Source organism: Lactuca sativa, chromosome 1 (genome assembly GCF_002870075.4).
Source record: "Lactuca sativa cultivar Salinas chromosome 1, Lsat_Salinas_v11, whole genome shotgun sequence".
In the NCBI taxonomy this organism is placed as follows: domain Eukaryota; kingdom Viridiplantae; phylum Streptophyta; class Magnoliopsida; order Asterales; family Asteraceae; genus Lactuca; species Lactuca sativa.
The window spans coordinates 63868908-63895100 of NC_056623.2; the positions used below are offsets into that span (position 1 = coordinate 63868908).

Genomic DNA, 26193 nt, shown 5'->3' on the forward strand with positions numbered 1-26193 from the left:
GAAAACAAAATAGACTTGATTTATCAAAAGTAAATATGTGAATCTGTCATAATTTTTATTTTTTGATTTTTTGTAATTCAAAATCCAATGGTTGGTTAAATTAACAATCAACAAGGCATTAAAAAATGATATATAAATTTTGTGAAAATAAGACACGATTTACAAATTTTGTTAATGAACAAATATATTATTAATAAATTTAGTAATTTTAATACAAAACTTGGTTTTAATTTCATGCAATTGTCTAAAGGAGTTCATAAAGTGATAAAAACAAATTATCATATATAAAAAATAAATCGTGTAATTATCTTACATATATAAATACCTTTTGACAAACCAAAAAATTATATTTATCACTTGTAATATTATACCACCACATCATTCAGCTTTTGAGGATTACGACTAAAGAATTGTTAATATTTTGTAACTTAGTTATGATTCGATTTGGCAGCCGTAAAGAAAATATCCATAAAATATTCGTCACTGTCGTTTTGCGCGGATAAACGACTAATATATATATATATATATATATATATATATATATATATATATATATATATATATATATATATATATATATATATATATATATATATATATATATATATATATATATATATATATAATTTTATTAAGTTACTTATTCATCTAATAGTATGGAACCCTTTTTTACATTTGTCTATTTTTCTTAAAAATTAGGGTTTATTCTTTCTTAAAACAATGTATTTTATAAAACTTTTAACCCCATTATAACAACTTAATGTTATTAATACCATTTCAAGGAAAAACCATAAAAATTCATTTTAAAGATGCAAGTGTATATAATGTCATAGACTTGACTCTTTAAGCTCAATGTGCCACATTTAGTTTTTAAACTAAGTCATTCTAACTCGAACCACCACACAAAATCAAGAAAATAAAGAAAGTAACTCAAAACTCGAAAACTCTTTATTGTTCTAAAGAATTCACACTCAATTACAAGGTGTGGATAAATGAAATGTGAGATCCATATATATATATATATATATATATATATATATATATATATATATATATATATATATATATATATATATATATATATATATATATATATATACATGAGGCAAGAAGCTATTAGGAACTATGAGGCAACTTCTAGAATGTTTCTTGGATGATAACTCTTTATGGGCCTTCTATTATGTTTTTAGAGAGTTTCTAGAATTTTTCTATAAAAGACTATTCTAGATGAAACTAAAATAAATGGAAAATATATCTAAATAAGGCATGTTGTTACAATAAGCTATATAAAAGCTACACACTAAAACACCCCTTAAAATACACACAAAACCATAATTTGTGCTTAAATATCCATTTTTGTATTTTATTCATTTTTAAATGAATACCAACTTGTGCATGAGTACTTTCCCAAGTAAATGATCAATTTTTATATAAGGTATATATACCTAATTATTTTCAAAGTATACTCAAATCACTTATAAACCAAGTGTGTCCAAAATGTACAATACGTCTAAAAACTCGTATTTGTATAAAATACATTTTCGGGTTATTTTACCTTTTCATTTGAACCCAAATTATAAAAATATGTTTATATTATGTATTAACTTCATTTTTATAGAAAACATATGTATTTGTTGCATAAATACATTTGTAGAGTATTCCTGATACGTCTTAAAAAGTCGTATTTGTATAAAAATACAATTTTGAGTTATTTACTTCAGTTATATTTACCCAAAATCATAAGTAAGTATTTCATTATGTATAAAACTTATTTTTATATGGTCTAACATGCATGCATGGATTGTTTTATAAAATATTAAAACATATTTGTACTTATAAAGGGTAGTAGGATATGTTATGTAAGTATTCGGTACAAAGCATAATGATCACAAACCAACTAAAAAGCTAGTTTTCGCTTTTCGATTTTGATCATTCGGAAGTGTTTGAGCAAGTTTGAAACTACCATAAGGTATTATACCTCCATACTTGAAACAAAAAATTATTAGAAACTCTTGTACCGGTCCCAAATAAGAAAACCTAGTTAGAACATAACTTCAAAGATTTTTGAATATTTTACGGTCTTAATACTGAAATCAAGTATAGTTTCGGTATAAGCTTGATTCTTGTATCCAAACCAACAAGAATTGAACAAGGGGTGATTTTAAACTTAATCATACCTTATGAAGATGAAATCCTTGTTAGAAGCTTCAAACTCGAGCTTTCAAGACATTCATTCTTTTTTTCACTGGAATTGCTTGGTTAATCCTTACTTGGAGATTCATTTGGATGATTGGAGAGAAGTCTTAACAACGTATGATCCTTAAACTCCAAAACCTCTCTCTCTCTCTCTCACACACAATTGTACGCATAAGTGCACAAACTCTTTTTTTTTTCTCTTGTTTTTACTAGCAAATAGTTTCATATACATTAAACATTAATTAAGATATCTATACAATATAAGCTCTAAATTCTTAACCATTTAATTTATATATATTTCACATCATCATCATAAGGTTCTTACTCTTGTTTGGGGTGATGTCCATCATCATAAGGTGGCATTAAAACATAATCTTCAGATACATACCCAATAGCCTTAGCCATCATATCCGTGAACAAGTCACCCATGCCCTATGCATCTTCATTGTTGCTTCGCACACTTACTCTCATTTAGGTTAATTTATACCATGGTCTTGCATAGTACGTAACTCCTTTGTACTTGGTAATTGTCCAAATACCTTGTGCAAATATAGATACATACATACACTACTTATAATTTTTCACAATACATTTATCTTGAGACATCTTTATTTCTTAAAACTTGAATTCATCAACATGATGACAATTCATATGAGTATGTATACTTGATGGTCCGTCCTCCATGGACCAGAGTGACTCTTTTGAAGTAAGCATACTTAGAGACACAAACAATTCGTAAGTTGATGACTGGGAGGTGTTCCCAGGCCAACGCTTCGATAAAGTCAAAGATGTTTTAGGGTAGCATATTGTAAATTATATCTAGTTAATGGCGAGATGATAGCGTACCTTGTGAAATGGTTTTGGTTGTTTATTTATAGCCAATATGCAAGGATAATGACCTCTTCCTCCACCGAGCAGGTCTAAGGTCTTGTCGCATTAATGGTTTGATACTCGAAGGTACATCGATGTGTACATTGTAGCCATCTAACAGCTATTCGTTGGAGGTCAAAGGATATGTCAAACGTCAATCATAATACAATATTACTATGAGTTCCAATGCTCTTTGGTACTATTACGACATCATGTACTTTAGTGGTTATCTATGTGGATCCCATGGATCGGTACATATGTATGATGTATGGCTTGGTACATGTACCCTATTAATACTCAAAAAAAAACTGTACCATTAAACGATATATCTCATTAAAAGTTTTATATATAAACAAAATATAAAAATGCAATGCCAAAAGAAGGTGCAACAATAATATCCAAATCTACGGTAGTTTGATGCCAATATGAAAAGTTTATAGTTTCAGAAAAACTAATTAATTAATATAGATATAAGTAATTTTTCTCTCTCAGTTGACTGCCACCCCAGCAGATAAGATACTGGGATGACTAATAGTCTCTTGACTGGCAGTGGTGGTAGACACTTGGGTCTTTGTAAGCTTCAACACCTGCACAGCTTCCTCCACCTTAGCAGCCAAAGATTCCGGCGACTCCAAAAGCAGAAGCAGTTCGGAATTGTCCATTTCCAACAGCATTCCGGTGATCTTTGCAGCAAGATCCGGCTGTAATATATATTTTAACCACCAACAACAACAAAAAAAAAATTGAGTTAACCATATATATATATATATATATATATATATATATATATATATATATATATATATATATATATATATATATATATATATATATATATATATATATATATATATATATATATATATATATATTACAAGTCAAATGTTTACCAAATATTCTTATATATGTATACCTTGTGTTGGTTGACGAGGGGGTAGAGACGTTCCCCTAGCATCTGTTTTTGAATCTCTGGGGAAGCAGCGGCAAGCATACTGCTCAACATCTCTGCTCCTTCGCCGGAATTTGAAGGTGAAGAAGAAGAAGATATCGTTATTCCTTTGTTCATGTCACGTGAACTACGTCCGTTTGGTGCATACTTCACCTGTCCTGTCCGCTGCATGCATATATATAATTTGATAATTACCACAATTTGTTGAAGAAAAAACTAAATCATTAATTAATTATCACTATTATTATAAAGTAGCAAATGAAGTAGATGAAGACCTGTTGATTGCTAGATGATTCCTTTGAAGTCTGATGATTCGGATTAGGCTGTTGCAAATGTGGCACATATGGAAGAGTATGACCACCCTGTGGCGGCGGCGGCTGCTGCTGCATATGTCCGTTCATCCTCCCTCTATTTTGTCTATGCGGTCTTACACTGTTAGGAATCTGAAAAAAAAAAAATTCAATGCAATGAAGCATTATGCATTTTACTATTGTTCCTTATCGTTGTGGAATACGCCTATAGTGATCATCACCTAATGACTGAAACCCTAGAGAACTTACAAAAGTAGGGTATGGAGATGGCTGAAAAGTGGGTCTTGTTGGGGGTGCAAAAGCATTAGCCCTAAATCCTGGCCTGATTGCCATAGGTTGATACATGATCCCTGGTTGTGGAGCTACTTGTGAAATGATACCAGAAGGAGCTGTATAGTAATAGGGAGAATAGCCACTAGGGATCATAGAAGATGGGCCCACAAGTCCAGCCATTCTTTGTGCATAATGAATCTGTAATTGTGCTTGTCTCTCTTCTTTCCTTTGAGCAATAGCTACATACAATGGCTTTCGATGGAACATGTATCCTGTAATAAGGCATCATTCAACAAATACATATGATCAATAAATAAAAGAAATTAAAGCAATGATGATCGATTGAGCAATGAGTATATGGTAATTTAGGTAATTGATCACCATGTAAGGTATTCACAGCCTTGGTTGCTTCGTCTGGAGTAGAGAAGCAGACAAATCCAAATCCTTTGCTAAGTCCTTTGTCATCACACATTAATTTTGCAGATGTGATTGTGCCACACTGACTGAAGTGTTCTTGCAGCTCATTTTCTGTGACGTCATCATCAATATTCTTCACATAAACATTTGAGCCCTGAAATTAAAAAGTACTGATCAATTTCGGATGAATGAAAAGGTTAGGGATTCAGAAGGCCATCTCCTGTATATTCAACTCTACTTGATAGTTTGTCATATGATTATTCATGATTATAAAGCTTTAACTTTTAACTTTTACAAATATGATAATTTAAATTGTATATATGATACCAAAATAACAATTACTTTAAATTATTTGCAAAAAAATTAATTTTAAGATTGGGTGTATGTATTGAGTTTTTTTAGAGTCTTGGTTTTTGTGTCGGAGGCTTGTTTTTGTTGTAGCTATCTCTTGAAAAAAAAAATCTGCTATTTTGACTATTTTAGCCCCGGCTGTATGTATTGAGTTTTTTTAGAGTCTTGGTTGTTGGCAAGGTGGGCTGTACGCTGTATGCCTGTATCAGTGTTGGTTGTGGGAGTTCTTTTGTTCTTTTTGTGTTGTTTTTTTTTTTTTTTTCATCTTTCTTCTATACTCTTGTATTGCTTGTCCTGCTCCCAGCTAGCTTTTATTTCAAATTTATTGATTGTCTTTCAAAAAAACAAACTCCAAAAGTTAAATATGATAAAGTACACAAAAAGTATTTTTTTCATAATTTTAATAGTATATTCTACAAGTTTTTATAAGGTATCCTTTGGTCACATAAAATTTTAGATAATAAAAGGTACACAAGCACTATTTCGCTCGACTCTCATATGAGATACATGAAGCAATTTGGGGATATGTATATAATTCTCTTTTTTCACTTTAAATCTATATTTATCAGATATATATATATATATATATATATATATATATATATATATATATATATATATATATATATTAGACATGCCCTTAATCAGTTGTGGATTCTATTATTTAATTTTTTTTATTATTTTCTTCATACAGTCAGTAGCCAAACACATTAATAAACATAGGCTGTTGTGACCTATAAATAATCTTGGTAAGAAAAAACGTTACCGCATTTATATACTTTGAGGTTTTGTTTTATTTGGTCTGCCTTTGGAGAGAGCTTATTTTATAGTTTATTTGTTTTATTTTATTTATAATTTATTATCATTTTAACTAATAATTTATTTGTTTTGATTCTATTGACAACTTAATATATATTTAGGGGTCAATATACTTTTATGTTTAATGTCTTTATTCCCTTCAACTTTTAATATTATTTTATTTTTGAAATAAAATTTATAATATTTTCAATCTTTAATTTTTTTATAATTATGACGTATTAATTTTTTCCTAGTTTAAGTTAAAAAATAAAGACCAAGTATACTTTTATTTTACTTTTGTTTGTTTGTGACGCTTAATGTCTATAAAATATGATGTGTGTTAAAAATGACTAATTAAATGTATGAGATTTTATAGACCATGTTAAACAGATAAAAATACATATTAGATAAAATAAAGATAAAAAATACCGGAAGATGTAACCATTCAGGTGACATCATAATAGGTAAAAAAATAATGGAATAATAAGGTGACAATAATTTTAAATGATAGTATAGATTAACTATTGAAGATGCTTTTACATCAGACGAAAAAAAAAATGATGAACAAACTTTTAATATGAGGATGCTATTAACTGAAATCTAATTGATAAAGTTCATTTGATTAATAATGAGGTCTTATTTTCATGTTCAATGGCTTCCACTATGCATAAATTTTAAGGTAGGGGATGAACAAAATAAATGTTGGAACCAAACCGAACTAAAACCCCATATGTAATTTTGTTCGATCCTTGGTTTCGTTTCTTCCAAGTATGAGGTATGACTGCAAGTATCGGGTATATATTACGAATATGGAATTGAAATACCTTCATAACTTTTTTCGCATTTTTTTTGAGTTCTTTTTTTCCAGCATTAAGTTAATTATCTTGTCTCTAATTTAAGCTCAAAAACCATCTTTAATAAAAAAATTTGTATGAGATCAGAATGAAAACCCAAACCTTCCACACACCAATACCACTAATTTAAAATCATAACTTAAAATAAATCAAAATTAACAAAAATTCCATGGTCTCCTTTCGCCGCTATAGGGTGGTAGTTCTTTGGCAAATGGAGATGCCAAGAGGGAAAAGAAGAGTTAGGCGTTTGAGGTGTCTATTAATGGGTGGGAATGTTCTTTTCGTTGTTTTCAATAACTTATAGAAATGGTCATTGGGTTACCAATAATGTCATGAATCACATGTGAAATTTTTGGAAACCATTGGAATGAACCATGTAACAAATTTAAAAGTTTAACTAAAACTGCATATGGGTATAAACCACAAGGAGCAATACTATAACTTAAGCCATCGGTTTAATAGGAGTTGAATGGATGATGATTATGATTGAATAGAGGTTGAATGGAATGTGGGTGATTATATGGAGGTGGTTGAATGAAATTAATCTTTTTCTTTTTCAATTAAATTTCGAACCAAATATATATGTAATATTGTAATCATATTTTTGTATTATTTTATATTTTCATATTATTTTTTTAATTAAAACAAAAAAAATTAACTATATTTTTGATATTATATTATTTAGGTTTCGTGTTTTTTAATTAATATTTTTAGGTATTAAATGTTTTACGTTTCATAATTTTTAATTAATGTATTTTTAAGCATTGCATTTTTTTAACAATTATATTTTTTATTTTTAAATACTCCCTCCGTCCCAAAATTATTGTCCATATTTAACTTTTGAAGTCTTTCCATGTCAACTTAGACCATAATGACTTTATTTGTGTTATATAATTTTTGATGAAACTTATAACAAAGAAAATACATTTAAAAAACAATTTATTCATATATCTTGCATAAAAAATTATATAACAAAAAGTAAATTATTCAAGGTCAAAGTTAAACAAAAGAGACTTAAAAAGTCAAACGTGGATAATAATTTTGGGACGGAAGGAATATATAATTATGTTTAAAAATATAATGATGATGATATGAAAATCTATTAAATTTTGATGGGTTTAATCATTAATGGACTGTGGAGGTAAATGAGTAAAGTTGAATAAAAAGTTAAAATGATGATATGGTTATGATATATATGACAATCCATTAAACACTAGACTACTAGAGTTCAATCCGAAGAAGGAAAGAGTTCAGTGGACTGTGGGGCCCTTAATCTTAAATTAGTTAATATAAGTTGATGATGTGGAATGACAAATGGTAAAGTGGCTAGGAGATGCTAACTCTCCCATTTATTCATATAAACATCATCCTTTTCTCTCCTTCATTCAACTCTTATTAATCATGCATTGGGGATGCACTAACAACTAAAACAAATTTGTAACTATTCATACCTGATATTTTGCTATTTGTTCTTTCCTCATGTCCTCAAACTGACGCCTCAAAATTTGTTCTCTTTCTGCTTTCTTCTGAGCCCTCGCAACATATAAAGCCTTTGAACCTGAACTCACAACAAATACCTCAGTCTAAAATAACGCTAGCAAGTTGCCTATAACAACAAACAAATACCCACAAACATAATATATACCAAGATTCATCCCGTTCACATCTTCCACAGCCTTCCTAGCATCATCTGGATTTTCAAAGTTCACAAAACCAAAGCCCCTTGAAGCACCATTGTCATCTCTTGATATAACCAAGCTCACAATTTTTCCAAATTTTGAGAAAGTTTGATCAAGAATGTCTTCTGAAATATCCTCATCAAGATTCTTGATGTATAGATTTGTATACTTAGCATCAGGAGTAGGTAATATTCGATCACTTTTCTTCACGAACTTCCCTACATATCTATGACAAGTAATGGAAAATAAATAAATTAAATACTTTATTGTGATCAAGAACTAATATACATTTTCAAATTTCAAAGGTAATGCAAAGTATTGGTGTTGATTAATTAGAATTAGACATACATCTGTTTGCCTCCAAGACTAGTGCCATTAAGTTTCTCAATAGCAACATTTGCACATTCCACAGAATCAAACTGAACAAATCCGTACCCTTTGCTCTTACCATCTTCATGTGTAACCACTTTACAAGACAATATATTACCAAATGATTTGAACATTTCTTGAAGTTGTACATTATCAACCGACTCATTTAAATTCTGCAAAACCAAATACAAGATTGATTAATTAAATTCAAAACACCAAACATATAATTAATTAACAATAATACTTTTCAAAATTACCTTGACAAACACGTTGCCAATGCCACTTCTTCTCACATCAGGATCACGGTGGGACCATGTTACCCTTATCATTTTTCCATACAACATGGTGTTGTTTTTAGACTCGATAGCATGCCTAGCTGCTCAAGTTAAATGACATCAAAAATTCAAAATCAGTAAATGGTACTAAGTGATCGAACTACTTTATAAGAAAAAAGGGTTAGAATACATGCAAAAGATCATTTATAAAGATTATTCATATTTCTATATATAAATCGAAGTACTTAACAATATCCCAAACAATGCACTCCATGCAACCATAACAGTTTTGCATTCATGTTGATAATTAAGTCAATTACTTATATATACTCGATCGAGATATATGTAGAATGGTGTTAAAAAAACAACCAATAAAGATCTTTGTATGTGAAAATAGGATAATCAACACACAAATCACACGATCAGCAAATCACTCACTTTCTATTTAACGAAGGATTGTTTGTAGACAAATGAAAAATATCATCAATTATTAATCTCCCACAGATGATAGTAATAAACACGCCTGAAATTCTCACGATTTTCTAGAGTTATGCATGCATGTTGCAATACACTTGTTTATAGAGATCATAATCCAGACGTCGACCCACGACTTCATATTCATAAAAGGTACATAAAATATAGTTTGTAATTCTCTTCATAATCTACGAAACGTTCTTTGGGATTCTAAAAGTTACAAAACGCACTCAAAACTTATCCAAATCGAAAACGCAAACAAGGATCAATAAATTAAAAAACTATCACTCGCAAACAAAAGATTTCTGAATTCAAAAATCAACAAAAAAACCGCTGTGAAAACAAATCAGGCAATTGAGATGATACGTAAAAACTATAAACGATTTTGCTTTTGATCGATCGGATATATATACAATATACATACCATCTTGAGGAGATAGAAAGTTAACGTATCCGTAACAGAGAGAGCGAGCGGTGGATGAGTCTTTACAAACGCGTACAGACGTGATGCTCTTATACTCGGAGAAGGCATCGCTAAGTTGCAGATTATCGATCTGCGGATGCAAGTCCCCTACATACAACGACGCCGGTGGCGGCGTTGTCGTGGAAGGCGTAGGTGGTGGTGGTGTGGCCGCCATTGTTGAATCCCACTGGAGAATTGTAAATTTTCCGATGACAATGTTAGAGAGAAAGAGAGAATGGGAGAGAAAAAGAAAGAAAGAGAGAGATGGGGGAAACCCAACTACCTAAGTGGCGTTTCGGTGATGGAATTAAATTTGGGGACTAAATATGGAGAGAGGAAAACTTATTTCCTTCAAATGAAGCGTTTTTTAGGGGATGTTTATTAATTAAATTTAATTTTAATAAATATAATATATTTTGTTGATAATTGTAATGGATTTTGCATGGGATTTGCTGGTTATCGTTACTGAATTCCGATATGCGCTAAATCCCCTCACTCTCGACGAAGCGGCGCGTGGTTAACACTTTGAGTAAATTATATATTTAACTTTGCATGATATATATGTATTGTTTCTGTATTTTTTTTTTAATGGGATACGATATTTATTTCCATGGTTTTGGTTTATTCGCTTAAAAACAAAATGTTATGACTATTATACCACTAATTTATTTAAAAAAATATCAAGTCAAAACACCTTGCATTTAAATGGATAAATCAAAATCACAGATGAAAATATTTGTTCACACAACTACATTTTAGTTTAGTTTAGTTTTAATCAAATTGCCGATCATAAAACAACAGAAACAACTACTATGCCTTAAATAGCATTAAATTAGACAAAAAAAATTATGTAAATATTACTCTTTTCTTACAAATTCATTCCATTCAAGAAAGATTAGAGATAAAATTTAAGCCTTTAAGTCGACCAATTGAGCCAAATTAAAAGTTGTCCCTAAGGAGCAAAATGGAGGCTAGCCGATCACCTGAATAAAAACCAGCCAACCGAATGGACATATGAAACAAAAAAATAATGAGACTATTTCCCAACTACTAGGTTTCATGTCACCATAATAAAAAAGACCAAAATGACCCTACTAATATATGCACCAAAAGAGCTTCAAGACTTGTAAACCCTAACAAAATGCCCGCACTCCACTGTGCTGCATTCATGTACTCGTTCTTGTTGGACTTTATTGAGACATTTACATCAGCCGAACCTGAATACAAAGACATACCAAATAAGTTTATAAATTAAAACAACATAAACGAAATTACTAAGCCTCAAGGGTAAAATAGTGATTTCATAAAAGGGATGATAATTATATGCTTACAGTCGTAATCCGTCCATCCAATTCGATTCCTTGATAAATCATAAACAAAGATCTTATCTTTTAGAACAAGATCTGCAGTATATCAATACGTCATACGATATAAATTAACGCCTCAAGGGTAAAATAGTCATTTCATTGCTATATGTTAACCGACCTCCAAGAACAGTTATCCCATTGCTCGCTTTTTGAAAGGCAATGCATTGTGGAATACCACCATCCTGTAGAAAATCCATTCAACTATTATTAGAGTGTGCTACTTTATTATACCATCCTACTTTCATTTTTTTCCTATTACAAAATTGTACTTTCACTTTTTCATATCAAGAGACTATACTTTAAAGAATCTACCCAATTATAGCCTTGTAATTTTCCTTTTTCCTTATTAGGACACAATATTTTGAAATTTTTACCAAATTATAGTAGTAGAAAATCGGTAGATTTTTCAAGGCTTAATATACAGAAATAAAAGTAGAATGTTATAATAAACAAATCAATATGGAAGTACATTGCTATTTCTTTCATTCAACGCTATCTTATATTTAACCGAAATCATGAACTTTTTCCCCAAAAAAAAATATATATTGCAATTATTTTGTAACAAGAATATAAACTCACAATAGGGTCTCCTGGCACAAGGTAGTTTTCAGGTTTTAGAATCATGGATGCACTGCCTGCAAAGTTTAATGAAACCTTGGGAAATATCTCGGTTGTACTGTTTAAAAAAATAAAAATAAAAATTACTTGTATATCTCAGATGGAAAGGTAGATTAACTATTTAAAAAAATAATAATAAATAAATGTTTGGAAACTACCTCGACGCCATTAAATAACATTGGCCTCCATTTAAAAGGACCGGAGTTGCTAATTCTGACACAACAGCCGTAATCTGCAGTTAATAAGTTAGACAAGACAGAACAGTTGTACTGCGTTTGACATTGATAGGACAGAACAGAACAGATTGTACTGTGTTTAAACTTTGATGTGGTGTCAATGAGACAAAATCACAAAAATTGCGATTTTTTGTTCCACCCAAAAAGATGGGATTAGGATTCACTCACGACCTCTTGTATGTGCAAAAGACAAAAATGCCCTCCTCGTGTGCATTATTAAAAATATATGCGAGAACAAATTTATAGTAATTTGAAAGAAAAACTAACCGCATCCACAAAAGGATCAAATGCTTGTGGGACAAGATATGTCAATGTTGTTCCGGTATCAACAATGGTTCCTTGATTGTCAGATGTCACAAAAACCGTAGGGTCAATAGCCAATAACTGCTCACCAACCACAATACTTTGAAGATCAAGATTATAATGAGGCCTGAAAAATAACAAAATTACGATATTACCCCTCTTGCGTTTTCTTCTTTTCTTTTCCCAACCATGGTATCTGTGACACTTTTGGCCAACTAGTTTTATTTACAACTTTACATGGCCATTGAAAGATGAAAATGACTTAAATGCCCTTCATTTGACTCTACTCTCATGCAATTTGATGGTAATTAAGTAATTTAAGCAAATAATAATACGTACTGTGATGGGACAAGGGGACTATAAACCATGGTCGGAGCCAAAATCTCACCAAGAACAAGTTTGCCCCCACCAGCTCCATCTCCACGTAAGCAATGGGAGAATACTTTTGGTGTAATTCCTTGAGCAGATAATTGTGATACAACAGATAGATCGTGTTGCCCAAATCCAAAAATCCCATCCATTGCTTTATCTGATTTCGTTAAGCCACCAGATTGATACGTACTACACCTGTCACCAAAAAAAAAAAAACCTAGTTGTTGGAAAATTGATCAACATTGAATGTATAAAAATTGAATCTTGCAAAAAAGCGTACCCAAATGTAATAGAAGCTGATGAATTGGTAATGGTGGAAGGGTCCACAACTGTGTCAAAATGTAGAAAATCTGTAACGTAATGACCAGATGTCCCGCTATCGTCTGCATAATGAAACTGGTAACCACATTGATCGGTTTGATCTGAACATGATGTATCGGCAGTTTTGAAATTGGAAGAACATATGGAGTCTGAACATGACACCAGAGAAGCAGTTGAAGAGGTTGTAGAATCGAAGAAATTGAGGGGAATCTGAAATCGGAAACAAGGTGAATTAGCATTTAGTAAGTGTTGTGATGAAATTAAACGATTGTTAGAAGAGGTAGAAATGGAAACGTACACCAAATCCACTCAATTCCGGACAATCAATGCAAGAACTGCAGGTGACCCATAAGATGTCACTTCCGGTATCAATCTGCACATTGAATTCTCTTGGTGGAGACCCTAATTTCACTTTTGTGAAGTACAACCTGCAAAATGAAAAATTTATGATATGGGCATATCGAAAGGGGTGACCTTACAGTATGCTATTTAATGCAAGACCAATGAAATTTGCCCAAAAATGGTGAATTTTGGAAATCAAACTTGGTGGGAATAATTTGGTACAGAGAATGAGAAACAAACAAACGAACACATCATACGGATTGACCCAAGAACAAAGAACGACAAAGTTTCATAGAATAAATAACTGAAAAGTGATTAAAATCACAAAAAAGTACAGTAATCACAGACAGAGAGGGGAAATCTAGGGTCAAAATGTGCTGAATTCAAGTCTAGAAGGAGGGATTACGAAAGCATAAAACACTGACAAACATAAAAGTGAAATGTTTTAAGCCGCTTTAGTTGTATTTTTAAAAGAAAAAGTTGATATGAAATTATGATAACCGGAAGAATTTCCTTTTTGGGATTTGATTAAATTACCCGCCGTAGTAAGGATCAGAGGTACCGGAGACGGTGAAGTCGACAACGCCGCCGGCAAAGCCTTGCAGGATTCGAGCGTGTCTGACACGGTCACGTGCCTTGAGGATTTCCAGCTCAACCGTCTTGTTCGCCGGAAAAGCCCTCACCAAAGTTAGAACCGTCGTCGAATAGTCACCTCCGCCACCATACGCCACCGAAGCAACCGTACCCGCCACCAACAAGACGATCAATAGCACAACGCCAGTTTTCACCGGCATTTTTATAATGAATTAACTCCAAATGCTTCCTTTTTGAAAATTTCTTATGCAACGATAACCATATAGATCAGTATATGTAGAAATTTTATGGGCGTTTACTTGAATCGAATTAGAACAGCGTTTACTTACAGCATTCCTGTATAGAGAGAGAGAGAGAGAGAGAGAGAGAGAGAGAGAGAGAGAGAGACTGGAATGTGTAATACTTGCAGAAGTCTTGCGGAAGTCGTCTATATTTTAGTCGTGTGTCGGATGAGTGTCTTTTCTCATGTTGTATTTTATTTTTTTAACATTTGTTAAATATTTAAATTATCAATATTTTTTCAAATTACGTTACCTTTGATGATTAATATATTTATGGAACCAATATTCCTTTGATCCAAAGTTTATTTAGTCCCTTGTAGTATGGCTTAATCTTATCTCATCGAGTCATGTGTGATGTAACAAAAGTAGTCCAAGTAAACACACTCAACCACTTTTTTTTATGGTTTTCCCAATAGATTGAATAAGACTATCATCCATTGCTCATCAACTCCTTGGCCCATATCAACTTGACGGCTTTTTGCCAATAATTGCCTCTAACTATCATCGTTATTGCCAGGTGCAATAGTTTATGAATTATGCCTTGATCATCAAGAGATGTATCTTGTTTTGTTTTACTTTTGTCCTCGTGAAAAACCTGAAACACCCTTGCTACGCTAGTTTAATGCTCTTTAATAAATGAAAATAATTTGTCATTTTTTGGTATTTTTGAATAATTGTTTTTTCCATTTGTTATTTTCTTAAGTATTTTATCTTTTTTAATTAACATCTCATTAACTTGGACACATGTTATTTTTTGGTATTTTTGAATAAATGTTTTTTCTATTTGTCATTTTCTTTTTCTTTTTATCTTTTTTTAATTAACATCTCACATTTACACCTCAATTAATAGTTTTTTTTAATTAAAAATAACCAATAAATTACAATATTACAACTCATATAGTATTTAATATGTTTCCATTTAAATTAAAATTTTAAACTAAAATTTCAAATTTAAATAAATTTTTGTTTAAACCTTCGTATTTAATTTTTTGTTTTTTCCAACCCGTATAATATACGGGTCTCACAACTAATTTAAAAATGAATTATAAAATCATTTTATTTTTATAAAGGTTTTAAATCCTAAGTCTAAAATAAAGTTTTCTTGTTTAAAAAAGCAAGGTAATTGTCAACCACAGAATTCAAATATAACCGGACAATATGTGGCTTAGCACAAGTTTAAAATCTATCCTAATAAATAATAATGATTTTGCCACATGTCATCTTCTCTTGCATTTTCACACTTGTTATTTTTTAGATTTTTTTGAATAATTTAGTATCCACTTGTCTTTTTTATAGTTTTTTTTCTTTTTATTCAATTCTCACATGTTAAATGTCACCTCATATTAATTAATTTTTTAAATATATTAATTAATGTACATAATAACTTTCTATTTTTAAATTCCTCTTTCTATTAATATATTAATTAATGTATATGTATATTTATGTAGATAGTACATTCCATTTTGATATTAATTAATTTTATTAGTATAGATTAATTAAGACTAAATTACATAAATAGTCCATGCGGTTTACCAAAAGGTCATAAACTCAATCGTTATTTATTTTTTTATGAACATGGTCTTTGTGGTTACCAAAACTTTCTTTTAATAAACTCGTGTAATACATTAATTTCACACCTAGTACAAATTAAAATACGGAGAAATTAAGAAATCTAACCAATATAAATGGTTTTTTAAAAGAAAATAATCATTGTTTTTTAGTTTTTGAAAAATAACAACTTTCTCTAGAATGTCTAATTTCAGATTATTATTCATATTTCATAGTTTTTTCTTTTTTGTTTTTTTTCAAAAAATTTCTCTACTTGTACCGGAAATTGAGATTATTAATTAATCTCCATGTCCATAGACCATTAGGGGTTACTTTCATTGTATAGATATAAAATTTACAACAAACACCCTAGAGAATAAGTAAATACAATAAGAGTACAATAAACTATGTTAGACTAATATTCCCCTTCAATCGGAAGGTGGCGAACCAAGATGTTGCATGCAACGGAACTGCTCAAATTGTTCTCAAGGAAGACTCTTCATAAAGATGTCCGCTACCTGAAGTTTGATTGGAACGAACATAGTGATGAGTTTACCGAAAGCCATAAGTTCACGAACAAAGTGGTAATCGAGAGCAATGTGTTTGGCGTGTTTATGAGCAACCGGATTCTGAGTGAGGAATAATGCACTTTGGTTTTCGCAAAGAAGAGTAGGTCGACCGGATGGCAAAGCATGCAATTTACGAAGGAGATGTGTGAGCCACATGAGTTCAACAGCGGTGTAGTCCATGGCTCGATATTCAGATTCACAACTGGAGCGAGAAATTGTAGGCTGCTTCTTAGCACTCCAGGATACCCTGCAAGAATATCGAGTACCCAAAGGTAGAGCGGCGAGTATCAAGGCAACGAGCCCGATCAGAATCAAAATAAGCAACAATGGTAGTAGATGATGGATGCGAGAAATTGATACCATGAGTGAGAGTGCCTTTGGCATATCGAATTAGTCATTTTCATAGATTGGAAGTGAGCAACAGTCGGGGCGGCAAGGAATTGACTGACTTGATTGACAACGTGAGAAATATTCTGTCGTGTAATCGTCAAATATTGAAGTGTGCCAATTAATGAACGATAATGAGTAGGGTCCTTGTAGAGAGGACCACGACTCAAAAACAAGGTATTCGTAGCAAGGGGTGGTCATAGGCTTCGCATCAATGAGACCTGCACGTGAAACAATATCATGAGCATATTTAGTCTGGCTAAGAAACAAAACGTTTGGTAAGGGAGACGCCTCAAGCCCAAGGAAATAGTTCAACTGCCCAAGATCTTTAATGCGGAACTCATCGTAAAGCTTATCAATAAACGTAGTCATAACGGTGGTGTCAGACCCGGTGAGGATTAGATCATCCACATAAACCAATAAGTAAAGAATGCACTGATCACGGTGAAAGATAAAAGGAGATGGATATGTCCGACTACAAGAAAAACCATTGGCCACCAAAAAAGAACTCAAGCGATGAAACCAATCCCGAGGGGAATGTTTCAGGCCATAGATAGCCTTGTTGAGTTTGCAAACATGATTTGGGAACTGAGGGTCAACAAAATCAAGCAGTTGGTAAACAAAATCAAGCAGTTGGTGAAAAAATATTGTATCCCCAAGTGTGTCGGGTAAAAATGCTTTGTTGACATCAAGTTGGAGTAAGGACCACCTATTATTGATTGAAAGAGTGAGTATAATGTGAACCGTTGCAACTTTGACAGCCAGATTGAAAGTGTGAGAATAGTCAAGACCCGGAACTTAACTAAAACCTTAAGCCTCAAGCCGAGCCTTATGGCGTTCAATGGAACCATCAGACCGATATTTAGTGTGAAACAACCAACAACACCCAAAAACATTCAAACAAGAAGAACGTGGTACCAAGGTCCATGTTTGATTATGATGTAAAGCATGCATTTCAGAGCGCATAGTTTCATGCCACATAGGATCACGCATGGCATCGACATAGGTGATAGGCTCCAAAGAAGTGAGAACAACAGACAAAGGCCACGAGGCGCAACATGCGTGAGATCAACCCAATAGCTAGGTTTAAATATTTCGGCTTTGCCCCAAGTGATCATCGGATGAGATAGAGCAGGGGTGGAAGCAAGGTCGGGTGTCCAAGGAATTCCCTCGTAAGGCGAGTTTGTATCGGAATCAGGAATAGGTGTATCGGGCGTAGGATTGGATATGGTATCATGATCGGGTTACCATCAGTAGCGGGTGCAGAATCGAGAGTCGGATCAGGCACCGAGATAGTTGGAACCGATGGCATAGGCGGAGCAGGATCAACGCAGACAACATAAGGGGGGTTATGGATGTCGCACGTGGAATCGGTTTATCAACAGGAATCGAGGATGGGATCGAGTTGACTGAAACATCCGCAATAAATTCATGTAATGAGAGTGAGGCAAGAAGAGCCGCCGTAGAGGAACCACCAAGGGGAAAATTGAGCTCATCAAAGCGAGTATGTTGGGTAATAAAAAATATGAGACAAGACTGGGTTAAGGCATTGATAGCCTTTGTATTGAGAATGATACCCAATAAATATACATGGGATGCTTCAAGGAGACAACTTGTGAGCTGAGTAATCATGAAGATACGGATAGACCCGACACCCAAACGAATGAAAATGTCATAAGCGGCGAACCGATTAAATAATATCGCGAATGGGAACTTCATAGAGAGCACCTTGGTGGGAAGACGATTGATGATGTACACCGAGGAACTAAAAGCATGAACGCAATATTGAGCTGGAATGTGAGCATGAAATATAATGGCAAGTCCGGTTTCCATAATGGAGATGATGGAGGAAGAAATTTTCATTCACGACCTTTTAGGAAGTTAGAACCACAAAAATAATGAGCCAAGAGGTCCTATTTATAATTTAGGTAACTTGCAGATGAATCCAAATTTGAATTAATTAAATAATAGATTTAATCACAGTTAAAATATTTTTTTTTATATACAACTAGGAGGCTTACAGAAACTATAGAAACTCCTACAAAACCGTCCATGCCATGGATGGTTCTAAAATTACTTCTTTTGTTCAACTATTGAACAATTGCAATTATGTGCGGGATTAGCATGAAGGTGATTGGCTGAGGAGGTTTAGATCCAATCAAATTTGCGAGTTTTCGGTTAGTTTGGTTGATGTGAGGGGTTTCATCATGAAGTGGGAGCGAAAGCTGATTTTGAGGATGAAATCTAATTTAAGTAGGGGAGAATTGTAACATCCTGTTTCTTGCCATTTTTGAGTCGTGGGCTGAAAGTCAATTGTGTAAGACTTTGGGCCTTAAGGAGGCAAAGTTTAGTCCTTGTGGAAGGAGGTAATGATAGTTAAAAGATTTAACCCTTGAATTGTGTTTCGGGTCGAAGGGTAGAAAGGGAAAAGTCATAGGTCGGGTTCTTGCATAAAATATGGATTTTTGTTTAAGAAGTTTTTAGTCCTAGATATTTAGATAATATTGTGGGGCTCTTCAACCCCTTTCCATGGATATAAGGATCTTCATAATCGGAGTTAGAACGAAGAAGTTATGACTGTTCGAAGATAGGGAGATTTGGGTTTAGTCTAGTACGTTGGGTGTACAGGGTGTACGCTAGGCGTACTAGACATGGCAAATCGTGGAGGACCAACCTAGTACGCTGGACATACCAAGAGTACGTTGGGCGTACACGATAAGATGTCAACCCCTAATTTGAGGGTTTTGAGCCCTATCTAAGCTCCTTAACTCCCCCAAACCCTTTATATTCTCTGCCTCCACCCCTTCAACGTCCTCCTTTGAAACGCTAACCCTAGTTTGAGCTGTGTGAGCAAAAGAATGTGTTTTAAGTGCTTTGGAGTGTTCTTGGTGCATTATAGAGAAGAAGGAGTTCATTGGATAAGTGTCGGCTGCATTGGAGCTTGTAGATCAAGACTGTCATCACCTTGATGTTTCTTTTAGAGGTATAAAGTTTGAATCTTGATTATGCATTTGTTAGATCTAACTGTTTTTTAGTGTTATGAGATTTTGGTCACTTTAAGTGCATAAGGTTTAGATCTTGAAATTTTGTGACCTTGTTATGGATAAATTTGGAAACTTTATCCATCTAAACATCATATTGATTCAGATGTGAAGGTTGGAGACTTGGACTTAATGGATTAAGTTCAAAAAGATGCATTTTTGGTCCTTTTAAGACTTAAATACTAGATTTTGTTTGTTAGGGCCATTCCAATGGATAAAGTTGGAAACTTTATCCATTATGAAGTTATTGAGAACCATAAAAATGTGATCTTGGTCCTTCGATCTATCCCTTCCATGTAAAATTTATGATGTATTAATAGATTAATAAGTTAGGGTTTTGGCTTTTGGACCTTTTCTAGCCATGGAAAGTCATAAAGGTGGAACTTTATGACTTAAGTCGATGTTTTGAGTCTAGATCTGACGTTTGGACAAAAGGTCTTAAGTGATAAAGTACTTAATGGAGAAATAAGATCAAGTTGCATACGTTGGGCGTACGCAACTGCCATGGACTTTGACTTTTTTACTTTCGTTGACCGTTGAATTTGGTCAAACTTAAGGGTTTTGGACTGTTAATTAAGGTTTTACTTGGTTTTGGTGATTAGCGGCTTCGCGGGAGCACGCGTTGTAGAAAGGGAAACGCGTCTCAGTTTTTCAGGTTTCTTCATTTTAGGTGACTTTTGCCTCATTGTACCCGTGGGTCGAAGGCACCAATGTCGGCCCACTAGTTTTGGTTACCTTTTAGTAGAGGGATGTTATAAAGACTGTATATAGTCATGTATGATAGATTGAGGACTCTTGATATATGATTTCTTGCATGTTCCTCGTTTGGTTGTGGCACTAGAGTAGGATCACCTATACGGGTGTCTATCTCACCTCTGAGTATATACGGTTATGTATTCCTTGGATTTTTGGTATATAGGATGTTGATATGTTGTAGTGTTCTGTTAGATCTGTATCCTGGTATATAGGATGTTGCTATGTTGTACTGATATACAAATTTGTATCCTAGTATATAGGATGTTGCTATGTGGTAGTGATTTATAGATATGCATGTTGTCTGTGGACTAGTTATATGATTATCTGTTGATGGGTATATGTTATTTGTTATGTATATGTCGACATGGTATGGTGGGGTTGACATTGTGCTGCTTTGTGCTGTCAGTCAACAGACCGGAGCATTCCAATCGAGAGGTTGTGGGCCAAGGGTAATCCAACCAGGAGGTTGTGGACCCGATATATGTTTGGTTATATGTTTGTGTGGTGGTACTTTGGGGGAACTTACTAAACTTTGACTTACAACTTCAGTTTGTTGTTTCAGGTACTTCAGATGATCGTGGCAAGGCGGAGGCGTAATCGTGTACATCCTTCAAAGTTTATGTTATTTGGATTTTGGGATACTCTGCTCATTGACTATAACTTTTGAAACAATGTTTTGTAAACAACTATGGTCATTGGGTTGTTTTTGAAAAACAAAAATTTTATTTTGATTTTTGGGATGTTACATTTAAATAGTTCGAGTCAATATCTTTGGGTTCCTCGATGATTTGGTGTTGACATTAAAATACATGGTCGTGCTTAGACTGAATTGATGAATCAATTATGCAGTTTGCTTTGGTCGTGCTCATACTGAATTGATGAATCATTTATGCATTTTCAAATTTTTGGAGCTTCGTTCATGGTGTTCGTTGCATGAGTTGTTGTAGATGTTGCTGATCTGATTTCTCTGGAAGTGACTACAAACGAAGAGTTCTACGTTGGACTCTTAACTCCCATCAAACAATCAATCGAGATACAAGTCAGTTTTGAGAAATAGAATATTGCATGTTTGAGATTGACTATATCCATGTCTCGCATTTATAGAGATATCTTGAAGAATAAAGGAATATTTGATCACTTATCTAAGGGCTATGTCATGACTCTATGTTGTGAGTATGATGAATATATTTGATTGTATACTCTCTACTTGTTACTAGTGAATATTAGACCATATAATGTTGGTAACTTGTGCAAGTGGTAGTGATGGAGAATGGTGTCCATCGTTACAACACATTTATAACCTTTGGTAATATTACTATTAATAGTAGGGTCATTTTGGGTTAAATGTAAGAATAAAAATAAGCAATAAATGACATGAAAAAACTATAGGGACTTGATCTGTTAAGTAATTAATAGTCCTTAATTAATTAAATGAAATCTAGAACTTCTAGATGTACTAAAAGATAAAATAAAATAATTTAAGCAGTCAGATAATTACCATTTATATGGATAGTTATTAGATGACTAGATAATTGTCTCTTAGAGTTATATACCATTCCCTATAAATAAAGGGATCCTTGGACGTATTATGATGATGAATTTTACTCAAATCCTTAGAGAAAATTCAATCCTACATCTTCATTCCCGAAACCTTCAAAATCGCGACGTTGTGTTACGGTGGCTTCATTGCCACGACGTGGTACCTGAAGTTCCAACGGTTTCGAATTTTTGGAGCTTCGTTCATGGTGTTCGTTGCATGAGTTGTTGTAGATGTTGCTGATCTGAGATCTTTGGAAGCGACTACAAACGAAGAGTTCTACGTTGGACTCTTAACTCTCATCAAGCAATCAATCGAAGATCTACAATGGTTTCTAAAAACCCTAAAAGGTATTAGTACTCGTATATTAAAGTTGTATTAGATAGGTTGTTCATAGATCGAGTTTTTGCTTCCACTGTCCCTTTAATGTTGTTTAAGGATCTTCAAACTCATGAGTTATCGCAATGTATCCTTAAAGATGGGAGGCCTTGTGTTATAAGTTTAGATAACTTGATTTTGACAAGTTTCAGATCATGTATATTTTTTATTCATGTTGTTTTTTCTTATGATTTATATTGAGCTATGTGATGTTTAGAAAAAGTATACTTTGTTATTGCAATGTACCACGAAGTTTTAAACGACTTAACGAATTTAAACATTTTATGGAGTTAATGATGAGATATAGTTTCACACCTATGTTTTATTGTAATTCTTTTTTTTAATCTTTTTTATTGATTTTTAATATTTATGTTGATGGTAAATAAAAAATGATAAAAACAAAAAGTAAAAAATATTTATTTTCTCTCGGTATAAATATAAAATCTAACAAAAGAAAAGAAAAAAAAAAGCCACGTATCCTCACCATATTTGAACAACCTTCCGCATATGTATAAACCTCTTTTCTCAAATCGATTTCACATATCGCCAATTACAATTACAGTCAACTGAACCCCACCATGAGCGACACTGCGTCCAGCGCCGCTACCGCTGCCGCCACCGCCTCCTCCACCACCACCGAAGCCTCTCCGATCACCAAAACTTCCGTTGTCGGAAGATGGGCTGACGAGCCCGACGACGTCGTAGAGGAGCCCGAAGCAACATCCACTTCCTCCGCCACCGACGGAATTATACTAGACTCTCTCGCCATCGACGAGTCCAAAAAAGTTAACAACTTCCTTGATGATCCTGAAGATGCCAACATTCAAGCTGTAAAACAAACACACTCCTTCATATTCATATTTTTCTTTATCCGATTCCAGTTCTAATTAAATTTACTTAATTAAGCTAGGGTTTTTAAATTGATTTTAGGTTACCTCCGGAGAAACACCGTATACATCTGCCGTGAGATTCGAGGATTTAAACCTTTCACCGGAGTTATTGAAAGGACTCTACGTGGAGATGAAGTTTGAGAGACCGAGTAAGATCCAATCAATTAGCTTGCCGATGATACTAACTCCACCTTTCAAGAATCTAATTGCTCAGGCACACAATGGTTCTGGGAAAACAACTTGTTTCGTGCTCGGTATGTTGAGTCGCGTTGATCCAAAGCTAGGCGTTCCTCAGGCACTGTGTATATGCCCAACCAGAGAATTGGCAATCCAGGTTACTCTAAACTTCAAGTTCTTGCTTCCTCCTCTTATATCCAGATTATAAAAACGATACAGATCCATAGATATTTGTATTTTTCAACAGCTTCCTGCCTCTTGAATCTGAGAATTTTTATCTAGATACTTTACTGATTTCATCATATCTTAATGATGATGCAGAATATGGAAGTGCTACTGAAGATGGGAAAGTTTACTGGCATAACATCAGAATTAGGACTTCCTGCAGATAAAGCTAATTACATGCCGATCTCCAAAAGAGCACCAATTACAGCACAAGTAATTATCGGCACACCTGGTACAATTAACAAATGGATTGCAGCCAAGAAACTGGGTACTTCTCAACTGAAGATTCTTGTCTTTGATGAAGCAGATCATATGCTTGCAGAGGTGATCTTGTTATTATTACTATTTAATAATCTAGCTTTTGAGCATTGTTATAGTTAGTGATTGATTTACTCATGTCATGTAGTTTATTCTGGTTTTAGGGAGGTTTTAAAGAAGATTCTGTAAGAATAATGAAGGAAATCGTGAGGTGGAGTCCTAAATGCCAGGTTTGTTGTTGATATAATGATGAACAATCATTAAAATTCAATTGGATTATTTGTTTTTAGTGGTGTAACATCATACACGAAGCATTTAATGCACAGGTGCTATTGTTTTCTGCTACTTTCAATGAGAATGTGAAGGCTTTTGTATCAAAAATTGTTAAAGATCTTTTCAAACAAGAGTACAATCAACTATTCGTGAAGAAAGAAGAACTGTCATTGGATTCAGTGAAACAATATAAAGTGAATCTACCTGATGAACTTTCAAAGATTTTGGTAATTAAAGACAAAATCATGGAGCTAGGGCAAAAAGTTGGACAAACAATTATATTTGTCAAAACAAGAAAAAGTGCTGGAATGTTGCATGATGCACTTTCTGGCTATGGTTATGAAGTCACAACAATTCAAGGTGCTCTTACACAAGAAGATAGAGATAAAATTGTTAAAGAATTCAAAGATGGATTGACTCAAGTTTTGATATCAACCGATGTTCTTGCTCGTGGGTTTGATCAAGCACAGGTTTTGTAAAATTACAATTCTACCCCTGCTTTTATCTTTTGTGTTCTTCTTCCTTTATAATTTATATATAATGATATCTTTTTTTTTATCAGGTCAATTTGGTGGTTAATTATGATCTTCCTATAAGACATGATCATCAATCTGAACCTGACCATGAAGTGTACTTGCATCGGATTGGAAGAGCAGGGCGATTTGGGCGTAAAGGTAATTTTACTTTTTTTTTTTTTTTTCTTTTAATATTGTAAAATTATAATACTTGAAATAGTATTAAAATGAGTACATAAATACTTTATAATGTTATGTAATAGGAGCTGTATTCAACTTGCTATGTGGTGAAAGGGACAACATGATCATGGAAAAAATTGAGAGACATTTCAACCATTATGTTACTGAGGTAAAAATAAATAAAAATTATGGAAATATTTGTAAATAGTTTGGAGAATGTGTAGTTAATTTGATTATATATTTTGTAGGTGACCTCATGGACAGATGATGAACAGTTTGAGGATGCTTTGAAGAAAGCTGGTTTGATGTAAAGATTTTACATATTGGACCTTTATATGAAAGCTGGTTTGAGTTATTTACTAAACTGCCATTTAATGGTTTTTGTATTGTTTGGTTGGGATTTATAATTGTCACAAAAGTTGGGAGTTATGAGAAGATTTAATTTGGAATATTTAGTTATATTGCAGTCGTGATCTTGATGTATTCATGCGTTTTTGACTTTTGAAGGATTGTGGATCTTCTTGAAATGTATTTCTTTTGCTATTTGGAAACAAGACATGTTTACAACATTTGTTTTGCTCAAAGTAGAGATCGACTGTCATGTCATGCGTTATAGTAATACAAAATGTTTATGTTACAAAAAGAAATTTTCACGAGGTAAGTAGACTAGCATTTTTGGGTTAGTAACACTCGACTGATAAAAATTTGTAATTATTAAACGATGTTATTATGATGTATTTTTGCTT

The 26193-nt window shown here is 33.1% G+C and overlaps 3 protein-coding genes across 3 annotated transcripts; 1 reads left to right on the forward strand and 2 right to left on the reverse strand.

Moving 5' to 3' along the window:
- Nucleotides 1–3401: 3401 nt before the first annotated feature.
- On the reverse strand, nt 3402–10796 carry LOC111913155 (polyadenylate-binding protein 7). Its single transcript, XM_023908886.3, has 10 exons — nt 10241–10796; nt 9325–9443; nt 9047–9240; nt 8665–8924; nt 8471–8577; nt 4981–5170; nt 4576–4871; nt 4291–4458; nt 3980–4180; nt 3402–3767 (listed from the first exon to the last, which is right to left on the reverse strand). The coding sequence occupies exons 1-10, from the start codon at nt 10452–10454 to the stop codon at nt 3555–3557; spliced, it is 1962 nt and encodes a 653-aa protein (XP_023764654.2). The 5' UTR covers nt 10455–10796; the 3' UTR covers nt 3402–3554.
- A 294-nt stretch (nt 10797–11090) lies between these two features.
- Nucleotides 11091–14832, reverse strand: LOC111913171 (aspartic proteinase 36). The gene is made up of 10 exons (XM_023908899.3): nt 14376–14832; nt 13795–13924; nt 13456–13706; nt 13143–13370; nt 12768–12930; nt 12423–12496; nt 12226–12322; nt 11765–11828; nt 11611–11682; nt 11091–11496 (listed from the first exon to the last, which is right to left on the reverse strand). Exons 1-10 carry the CDS (start codon nt 14630–14632, stop codon nt 11342–11344), a joined length of 1491 nt encoding a protein of 496 aa, XP_023764667.1. The 5' UTR covers nt 14633–14832; the 3' UTR covers nt 11091–11341.
- An 8596-nt stretch (nt 14833–23428) lies between these two features.
- On the forward strand, nt 23429–25898 carry LOC111913170 (DEAD-box ATP-dependent RNA helicase 38). The gene is made up of 8 exons (XM_023908898.3): nt 23429–23759; nt 23860–24153; nt 24318–24545; nt 24644–24709; nt 24806–25222; nt 25315–25426; nt 25531–25616; nt 25696–25898. The coding sequence occupies exons 1-8, from the start codon at nt 23508–23510 to the stop codon at nt 25756–25758; spliced, it is 1518 nt and encodes a 505-aa protein (XP_023764666.1). The 5' UTR covers nt 23429–23507; the 3' UTR covers nt 25759–25898.
- The last annotated feature ends 295 nt before the right edge of the window (nt 25899–26193 follow it).

What these genes read in the sequence shown, in the direction of transcription:
- LOC111913155 (XM_023908886.3), bottom strand. Translation starts at nt 10,454, where the DNA reads ATGGCGGCCACACCACCACCACCTACGCCTTCCACGACAACGCCGCCA. An exon ending in AGTCTTGGAGGCAAACAGAT is followed by an intron (nt 8,925 to 9,046) that starts GTATGTCTAATT and finishes TACTTGTCATAG; the next exon opens with ATATGTAGGGAAGTTCGTGA. An exon ending in GGCTGTGAATACCTTACATG is followed by an intron (nt 4,872 to 4,980) that starts GTGATCAATTAC and finishes GCCTTATTACAG; the next exon opens with GATACATGTTCCATCGAAAG.
- LOC111913171 (XM_023908899.3), bottom strand. Translation starts at nt 14,632, where the DNA reads ATGCCGGTGAAAACTGGCGTTGTGCTATTGATCGTCTTGTTGGTGGCG. An exon ending in CGGAATTGAGTGGATTTGGT is followed by an intron (nt 13,707 to 13,794) that starts GTACGTTTCCAT and finishes TTCCGATTTCAG; the next exon opens with ATTCCCCTCAATTTCTTCGA. An exon ending in TTGTGCCAGGAGACCCTATT is followed by an intron (nt 11,829 to 12,225) that starts GTGAGTTTATAT and finishes GATTTTCTACAG; the next exon opens with GATGGTGGTATTCCACAATG.
- LOC111913170 (XM_023908898.3), top strand. Translation starts at nt 23,508, where the DNA reads ATGAGCGACACTGCGTCCAGCGCCGCTACCGCTGCCGCCACCGCCTCC. An exon ending in CCAGAGAATTGGCAATCCAG is followed by an intron (nt 24,154 to 24,317) that starts GTTACTCTAAAC and finishes ATGATGATGCAG; the next exon opens with AATATGGAAGTGCTACTGAA. An exon ending in CAGATCATATGCTTGCAGAG is followed by an intron (nt 24,546 to 24,643) that starts GTGATCTTGTTA and finishes TTCTGGTTTTAG; the next exon opens with GGAGGTTTTAAAGAAGATTC.